This window comes from Cryptomeria japonica, chromosome 10 (assembly GCF_030272615.1).
Source record: "Cryptomeria japonica chromosome 10, Sugi_1.0, whole genome shotgun sequence".
NCBI classification, from domain to species: Eukaryota; Viridiplantae; Streptophyta; class Pinopsida; order Cupressales; family Cupressaceae; genus Cryptomeria; species Cryptomeria japonica.
Genome location: NC_081414.1, coordinates 854,687,957 through 854,697,739, shown reverse-complemented (window position 1 = coordinate 854,697,739; position 9,783 = coordinate 854,687,957). Strand labels below are relative to the sequence as shown.

Below are 9,783 nucleotides of genomic sequence, written 5' to 3'. Positions count from 1 at the left end.
AAAGACATGTGTCTAGCTAAGAAAATATGCAATGGAATTCCTTTTGGCAGAACCATGGAAAGCTATATTATGCAAAACAAGAAATAATCTTGTGATTGAAGGAAGAACCAACAAAAATTTCAATGTCAACCGCTACCCTATGAGGCTTACAGCTTTAGCATATTGAAATACAAAAATTGTAAATTCACAGCCAGGACATAGTTATAGGATTTTATGAGAAAAATGCACATATTACTATAGGCAATAGAGATACTAGATTATCAACATTATTGGTTTATGATTTTCAGAGTGCAGCCAATCTTCATGGCGAGGCTGAAAGACACTCACAAGGAGCCCATCTACAGTAGGATGTTCCCAATGCAACCTTCTGATTCTTTCCATTCCAAACATGTTTATGCATAAAGTATAAGAAAGTATTGAAATCTTCCCTTTAGCGTTATAGATTAAGACACTGCATATATCATGAATGATCTATGCAAAAAAATAAAAAATGCTGTTGCAAAGAATTGCTTCAAACCCCAAAAGTAGAAACACTTACAGTTCATCATTCTCTACTACTTTAAGACCCCAAGGCACATCTTCACAATGCCGCACATATGGAAAGACTTTTCCAGTATCTATACCTTTTTGTGCTTGACAATCATAAAATGGAGGTGCATGAAAACAGGGCTCCATTGACATGACTTCACGACATGGTGGATCTGGAACAGTGTCATTCTCAGGCTTAAACATAATCAAAGGTTTTATACCTGCAAGACCTTGAGCTACATATCCAAATGTAGACCATGGGCTTGTTATAAGTACATCACAAAGAGAAAGAAGATACATTTCTGCCCATGCCTTCATATTGTGAGATTGATTTTCAGTGTGCTGCCTTTCTTCGTGGCTGGGCTGAAAGACACTCACAAGCTGCCCACCTACAGTAGGGTATTCCCAATATAAATCTCTGATTCTTTCATAGTACCCAGAACTTAGAGAGGTTACTAAGACTGCATAAGGCTTCTTTGCGAATCCATTTTCATATGCAGCTTCAAGGAATTCATCACTATGAGATATGTTGGGTAGAACTCTGTTTTTCTGACTACAAGCCAAAACCTGATCTGATATATACGGGAAGTACCCGGAATCATATGTTCTGATCTGCAGTCCTATCCTTTGTTCCGCATGAGCCAGATAAGCTTGATAGAATCTAGTAATCAAGCCCCAGACTGTATTGGAAGGGTGCAATAAGTACCTCCCTAAATGATGGAAAATAGAATCCCTTTGAGGAAATAAATGGTGCAATTCTTCATTGAATGAGGGTAACAGGTACAGAGAGGGTACAAAATAGTTATTGGATCTTAGGAACAACCATGGTATGCGCTTCAGAAATTGCTGCTCTCTCTCACAAAAGAATAATTTGTCATGGAAATCATAATTGTGGGTTAGATGAAGATAAACATAATGTGGAAGATTGCTTTGGGTACCATTTTCATAAAGCTGAATAATGCTATTGTTAAGCAGATGCCCATATCTCTGGGTTGATGATTCATTTAAAGGTTGCAGCCAAGCCATGGGAAAACTTGAAGGTAGAAACCATGAAGTGTTAGGGAATGGCTCGCAAAAAAGATCGGTCATGTCTACACCTCTGTCTATAAGGAGTACCCTATTGGTTAGCAGGGCATAAAGAAATGTAGCAGCTATTGTCACCATCCTATTGCCTAGTCCACTGTATGAAACCCACACAACATACTGGCAATCTGCATCTGCTAGTGTCTTTCCAGACTTAAGATCATCCAAAGTTCTCTTAAAAACTTCAGTATTGGGGCCACATTTCCTATGGAGTGCTTCATAGTTCCGAAGCTTCTCTAGCAAATAAGCTGATGGCTTAAATTTGGTTGCTTTTCGATAGCGGTACACCTGATCCCTGCTCTTGCAACTGCTTGTACTGAAACCGTCAGCAAGCAAACCATCTAATGATGGATCCATATTCTGAGCACTCTTCAGAGAAGAGCTCTCATTCAATCCTGCAAGCAGAAAATTTCATTATAATTAAAAATTAGGGACAAGGCCTAAAGCTTTAAATTGCCTTCTCATGGAAAACAAAACAGACATCATATGTGCCTCTCAGTCTAAAGACCAGGCACGACTATTTCAATTTATAATGAAAAATATAATGCTCTTCTACAATATTTTCATTTAAAGTTTGCAATATTATTGGTGCAATAATCCCAGAATGAAAGATGTGCACAATAAACAGTCATTTACATTATGACCAACAGAAGGAGATTAAGTTGTATCTTACAGGAGGAACTAGGTTCAAATGCCAGTAGGTACAATCATATTAGTAATATCCTATTGACCACCAGGACTGCTGCAGGATAGGATTGCTCATATGCATATTTCAAAGTAGTATACAAAAATCATATGAACAAACAAAATGAAGATAGCTACAGGGATCTAGTGATAATACCTTGGTTCATTGTTGTGCTAGTTTGATTGCCCTCTTCCAAATCCAACACTTGATTTTCTCCTTTCTGCTCTTCATGTAATTCAATCTCTTCACTTTGAGTCCCCACCTCATCTGCTGCCTTGACAGAGCGAGCTACATTGTACTGCATCTTTGATATCTGAGAAGGTCCTGATAGAGAATCTTGAGAAACAACATTGTAGCTCAATGTAACAAGAGCCGGTAACACAAGGAAGCAGACAAAACAAATGCACAACAATCTAGTGAAATTCAATCCTGACTTCTTCTCCATGTTTCGACTACTAGGAACATCTGAATCTTCAATTATGGCTGAAGCAGAGTGGCGCCTGGACCTAGTCATATCCATAACTGCTTCAAATCAAAGCTAGTTTTGCTTACATAGTGATATACTCTCAAAATGTGTTTGTTCTTTGCAAACCACTGCCAACCCAAGAAACCCTTAAAGCATCAAAATTTGTACCATCTAGACTCAAAATACCAGTTTTCTCTCACAAAGCCACTTGATGCTCTTTCCAAACATTCTGTTAAGCTTTTAACCTCTACAGATTCATAAACTGCAGCAGTCATCTGCACTTGGATGGGTTTTCCATTTCTCAGCTTAATGCTCTGCTCTGAACAGATGTAAAATCAAACAAAGAAGGAAGTAATCAATTTTCAGGTAAAATCAAATCTTGATGTTAGCAAAATAATCCACACTCCATACAGAACATCAGACAGTAGCTAAGTAGAAGAGTCCCCCGGCACGCTAACAGCTTGTCTTAATTTGGAGTCCTAGCTGGTCGTTGGACTTCAACAAGATATAAAGATTGAGATTGAACAAAGCAAGCTTCAGCTACAATAATACAAGCTATGAGATCTCTATTTAAGAAAGCGAGATCCAGCCATTATCCTTTAAACTACAAGACTCGGGTTTAAAAAGGCAAGCTCCAGATAGTATCATGCAAGCTATAAATGATGCAGATTCGACGATGAAAGCTCCAGCTACCATCATGTGAGCTCAGTGATCCAGATTCAACAACGCAAGTTCCACCTACTACAGACGAGCTAACTTATGCTTAAAATTGCGAAATCGGTACTTTAAAGTTATCCAATGAGGTCGTTCGTTCGAGTCCTGGCTAGTACATAGAAAACAAGTCTTAACAAGGACATAAGGATCTGACGAAGTAAGTGTCAGGTACTAACATAGCAATGTAACTTGACTGCATTTGGACTATTCTCTACACAGCGAAAAAGAAAAAGTAAAACCAGTTTTTTTGAGCAGCTCGAGTGCAACAAGCAAATTCATAACAAAATTAACCTGATCCGAAAGTATGCTTTAAGATCACAAATTCAAAGCCACATAAGGACATTATTTTACATCACTATTTAGAATAAATAAAATGCTTTATCCAGATCGAACGCTATAGCAGGGAAAACACTAAAACACGCCTTAATGTACTAAATTTATCGTCAGATCAAGTCTAAACAGCAAAAAAAACAATTATATTCTGAACCCTAATCATAAATTCCGCCACGAACTGGTTCTCAACGCAATCCTAAACCCTAGGATTTTACAACATTAACTCATGTGAACAGAGAAATGAAATTTTTACATACCTCAATCAGGTGGCTAAAATTTTGAGCTCCACAGCTTCAAAATCGAGTTTTGTCTGTTCATTTTGAAGTGCAAAATGATCTGATGTCATTTTTGTAAATCAGACCTCCAAAAAAATTAATACAGAGAATGTACGCCAAAAATCCTAAGGGTTTGGAATTTATTTATCTATTGGGATTGTTTGTAATGGTGAAAAAGTCACATCTTCGTTGAACTTGAATTAAAGAAAATATGTTTAAGCAGATAGAGAGGCTGAGAACGCGCCACTTGCTTGACTAAGCGCAAATTACGCTATATACGAAGGTTTTGGGAAACTAAATTACATTATTGCCGCTAGATCTTAGGTGGCAAAAAATACAGGAAATTTGTATATAGAAAACCTTTAGATTTTACTTCACAAGGATTTTGTTAGACTGGGAACATTTTTTAATCTATGTTTGGATCATAGTGCATGGTATGATTAAAATTTAGATATCGTGATTTGCTTTTTATTAGATATTTCATGAATCTAATTAGATATTGTGCTTCAGTCCTTTCCTTCTTTTCATTTAATGATGAAGAATCTAATATATATATATAGTTTTAGTTGGTGTTTTTTTTTTTAAGGTTTTATATCAAATTTTAAAAATATTTTTTCGAAGTTAAGAATTGAGGAGAATCTATTCATCATTCTTATGGTGTTGAAACCTTGACCTTTGACAAGCTCTTAAGGATCGGATGACCTTAAAAAATGACACTTCGAATATATCATATCGATTATAAAATATTAAAAAATATACTTATAGAAGATTTATCTTTCAAAACACTTGATCCATTGATATATATGATTTATTAGAAAAAATGTTTTTATTAAGATTTAGAGGATTATGTATATACACCTTACAAGTCTTATGGGTAGTTGCATCTATAAAAAAATTTGAATGGGTCCAAATAGAGGGCTCAACTTTGGTGACTGGAATATTTGACCTTAAGAATTACATACTATTTTTGGAAGTGTAGGAGTCGCACAAGAAGTCAAACTCCCAAGATCACTTGCAAAACCAAAGATGGCCTTTCTCAAGAGTAGAGCAAGAAGATAATTTACTTGATTATGAATGCAATAATAGTACAATGATTAATAATGGATCAAAGATGCTACTACTTGGTGTACATATGAGGCCTTGCCTATATAGGCAAGGTTGAGTGATACTACAAGACAAGATTGTGAGAAGTCTCCTAATCCTATGTCATGAGATGATTAAAGATAAGATCGCATGTGAAACTAAAGACTTCTAGAAAGATTCCTAAAGCCCAAAGCAAACGTAATATGTCAACATGTGTAAATAAGACCTAATAGGTGAACTAGTTAGGTAAATCACCATGTTCACACCAACACAACCCTTTAAGTGCAACATAGGACAAAGTAAAAAAAAATGCAAGAATATAAATATGCATGCATAAAAGATACAAAGATGGTTCCTAGCTACTAGACCATGTTAAGCACCCATCAACAAAATTTATCTCACAAATGAAGTGTAGCGTCCTAAAATTGCGACACTTGCAATTTCGACCGCATTTGGGTCTTCACGATGGCGATGCAACACGGAACCTGAATGGAGACCCTGAAACTTGTTCATGACATCAAAAACTGCATTTTTCAGCACCCTGGCCTGATCCTCCTTGCACCCTACTGTCCCTGGAGGTGGGACCATGGCGCCCAGTGCCCTGGTCCCCCAGGACCATGGCGCCCAACGCCCTGGTCCCTGGCCCTATTTTTGGGCCCGGTCTCTTCTGGGTCTCGGGTCTTTATGTTTGCAAATTGGAAAATAATGTTTCCTTGTCGGCCCAAGGTTGAAAAAATCAGTCTATCAACCCTAATTGACAAGTATATAAACTACATTTCCTCTCCCATTTTAAGAGGATAAAAAAAGGACGTGGAAATGATATTCAAACATTCAAGCATTCAAGCATTCTTTCAAGCAATTGAGCATTCTAAGTCTCCATTCAAGGCTAAGTGTTGCATTCAAGACAAGGATTCAACCATTGAAGAGGAGATCACATACAACATACAACATACAACAACATTTACACCTTCGCATGTAAGAATACAAACATTCTTACAACAAGGTATTGGTACTTTATTACATTACAAACATTTACATTTACAACATTCTCATTTCTTGGTTAATTCCAAAACCGGGGTTTGACCTAAGGGCAAACCCCTAATCCCTAACCCCCCAATCGTCTTCGCTTTTCTGTGTGTAGGTTGCAGGTATGCGGCTGTAATTGAAGATCTGGAATCCTTGTGCAGAAACGAACAGATCCCCCTTCGTTTCGTGGATTTTTCAGAGGACCGTGTGCACGTCGGGCGCCATCGTCCCGTCAACTTTTGCTCAAATTTGCAGGACAGCGCCATCTCGACATTTTACTGCTAATTCCAGGTCCGCAACTTCATCCTATATTCCTATCTCTGTTTATAAGTGAATCTTTCTCACTTTTCATGCATTCCTAGCTTAATCCTTCTATCTACATTCTTTACAAAAGAGGGTAGCCTTGTTGTCTTAACCCTTGAAACTCACTTAGAATCCAATCTTACAATGTGTGGGATTGGATCTTGTGGGTTTCAACCCCTCTTTTGAATGTAAAGTCTCCCCTAAGTGAAAACCGACAACCCTAGTGACCTCCTTTCCCTCTCCTTAGAGTGGTGGGGGGAACACTTAGGGTTCGATCGCGATTTTTCGCTTTACATTTTGGTGAACCCAACGTGAACATCCTTTCTGATTTAGATCTGAAAATTGGCTTCCTTGATTACATTTCCATGTTTGATCTTTTGTAAATTTTAGAGGTTAATTGCATGAAAACCCTAAATTTTCTTTTTAGTAATTGAGCTTGCGAAATGTTTAATGGTTAATGCTTGTTTCAGATCTGCCCTTCTATTACAAATTGTCAATTCATATTTGTGCTTTAATTCTCAAAATTAAGTGGTTAAGTGTCAAAACCCTAATTTTTAAAACCCTCTTGATTCAACCTTTGACCGATAATTTCACTGATCAAAACATCTCCAAATCAGCTGTAACTTTGGATTCCGCAACAAAATCATAATATCTTTCATCCCTGAAAATTTGGAAAAAAGTTGTGAGGACCGTGTGCACTCCGGGCGCCATCGTCCCCGACATTTTTTTCAAAATTTCAGGAGTTAGATCTTACTATATTTTTCTGCTAAAATCCAGAATCTTGGCTGATTTCATCAATTCTAACACTTTCAAAATTAAAGTCAAAGTTGGTCTAGTGATTGCTTCGATTAAGGCTTCTAATCATTAAAAATTTGTTGAAATTGAAATTTTGTGTCGAAATTGTGTTCTTACTGTCCTAAATCTGAAAAGTGTGTTGGCATTCATTTCAAATTTCAGTGTTTTATTCAAATTCTTGCAATCTGTGGCTTTTGAAATTAAGTGCTTAATTACAACAACTTTGATTTCCGCTTTCAAAATTGAATTTTGCGTGAAATTGAGTCAACTTTTAAAATTCAAAACTTGCATTGCTTTTGGTATTCCCTCTAAAATCATAAAATTCAAAATTTTAGTTTCCCTCTCTTTTTCAAAATTCAAATTTTGCATTTTTCAACAATCTTGGTAGGGTTCAATTTTGAGATTGCAACTTTAATTTGGCCTATCTACAGATCATAAAATCACTCAATTTTTTCAGATTAGCTTTAAAATCATCATAACTTTCATCCCTGAAAATTTCAAAAAAAGTTGCGAGGACCATGTGCACCCCGAGCGCCACGGTCCCTGACATTTTTTCTGAAATTTCGGGAGATTGTCGTGATTGCATTGAACAGCCTAAATCTAGGAGATTGGCTGATTTTACTGAAATTTGCTACCTCTAAATTCAAAATATTCTCTCTCTTTAGTGCATGAGTTTTACAACAATAAGCTCTACTTACACTATTCCCGTTAGACGAAGCCTTAGAATTAAGTCTTTCCGAGGTTTAATTACTGAGGAGATGGAACCTAATTTGAATAGCCTTTTTAACGAGGACACGGGTAATTCCTCTAATCCTCCTAATGATGAAGAAGCTCTCCATGAGGTTTTTGTAGAACAACTTTCAAAATTGGATAACCAATTTGGTGATTTTCAGCAATGGATGTCTCAAGAGTATCCCGATAGTCAAGCTCTTTCATTAATTGAGGGTCTAAAACGTATGGTTCAAAGTGATAAGAATGGAATTGATATTTTGCGTGGTATTGCACACATTGTGGATTCGAATGTGATGCCTATGAAGAGTTGTGCCGAAACTTTAGGTTATACACAACCTCCCACTCAAGTCAATCATTCTATTCCGTTGACAACTTCTATTGCTAGCATACCTACCTTTACATCAAACATAATGACTACTTCTATACAAGACATTTCACCTATGATCACCAGTCATGGGGGCTATCCTTCCTCTTCAATTAATCCTCTTCCTTCATTCAATCCAACTTCTTCATTCATCCCTTCAATGAATGTCCCTATTATATCTCCACAAATGAACATGACACAAGGGGGCAATTCATTTAACCATTCCATTCCTCCTTGTGGTGCTCCTCTTTTCCAATCATCTCCTATGACTAACTATCATAGTGTCCCGCCATCTTACTATCAATCAATACCTTCTTTCAATAACATAATACCTCCATCACAATCTAACACATCTAATATGAATTCTTCGATTGAAGCGACCATTAATAATCTTGCACAAATTGTCTCTTCTTTACAGCAACAAATTGCCTCTATGAATCAATCTAAGTTTAGTGTGCCCACATTTGATGTTGCGAGCCCACTTTCTCTTGAGATTGTTCAAGCTATCCCTCCTAAACATGTTGAAATCCCGCATTTGGAGCTTTATAATGGTAAAGGTGATCCTCTAACACATGTTAAGACTTTTCAAACAATATGTACCGATTTTGCTTATGACCAAAGGTTGCTTGCAAAACTGTTTACTAGAACATTAAGAGATAAAGCCCTACAATGGTATTGCTCGTTGCCTTCTTATTCTATTACTTCTTTCGAACAACTTGCAAATGCTTTTATTCAACAATTTCAAAACAATATAAGTCCTCAAGTTACTTTGATTGATTTAATGCATTGTAAACAAGGTGTTAAAGAAAAAGTGACTCATTTCATTGGTAGATATAAGCATTTGTATGCTCAAATTTCTTTTCCAATGCCTGACAATGATATTCAAAGAATCTTTATTTCTAATTTACAAAAAGATATTTGAGACAAATTTCTGTTTTCTGAGTTTACTTCTTTCCAACAGTTGTGTGCAACTCTTCACAATTATCAACTGACTGTGAGTCAAATGGAACAAGCAAATCCTATGGCTCTGAGTGATAAGGGTGATAGTAGTCAACAACAATTTGGGAAGTTTAAACCGAACAGAGAGTTCGTTAAATTCAATGAAAACATCATCAACAACAATGTGAATGCAGCATCAGGTGTGCCTCCTATTTCTAAGTTTTTCAAGAAAGAAAGAAAGTTTACTCCTTTGAATGAATCATTGCATAGTATTATGAATAAGTTATTGGAAAAAATATGCTTACTCTCCCTCCTGTAAAGCAAATCGATCCTACAAAGATTAATTCACCCTATTTTGATAACAAGTCTTTTTGTCAATTCCATCGTCAACCTGGGCATGATACTGAAAAATGTTTTGCTTTAAAGGGTAAAATTCAAGATTTGATTGATAATAATA

General features: G+C 36.5%; 1 protein-coding gene across 2 annotated transcripts; it reads right to left on the bottom strand.

The window, feature by feature from the left end:
* Positions 1-404: 404 nt before the first annotated feature.
* On the bottom strand, positions 405-4,476 carry LOC131065187 (galactoside 2-alpha-L-fucosyltransferase). Of its 2 annotated transcripts, none has more exons than XM_057999641.2 (3): positions 4,067-4,476; positions 2,453-3,081; positions 405-2,006 (listed from the first exon to the last, which is right to left on the bottom strand). In XM_057999641.2, exons 2-3 carry the CDS (start codon positions 2,814-2,816, stop codon positions 535-537), a joined length of 1,836 nt encoding a protein of 611 aa, XP_057855624.2. In that variant the 5' UTR covers positions 2,817-3,081; positions 4,067-4,476; the 3' UTR covers positions 405-534. The 2 variants fall into 2 exon arrangements, with proteins under 2 accessions (XP_057855624.2, XP_057855626.2); XM_057999643.2 differs by having other exon boundaries at positions 2,453-3,076.
* Between the last annotated feature and the right edge of the window lie 5,307 nt (positions 4,477-9,783).

Bases quoted from the DNA above. Each gene is read 5' to 3' on its own strand.
- LOC131065187 (XM_057999641.2), bottom strand. From the start codon at position 2,816: ATGGATATGACTAGGTCCAGGCGCCACTCTGCTTCAGCCATAATTGAA. The intron at 2,007-2,452 runs GTATTATCACTA...TTCTGCTTGCAG, and splicing joins TAGCACAACAATGAACCAAG to GATTGAATGAGAGCTCTTCT.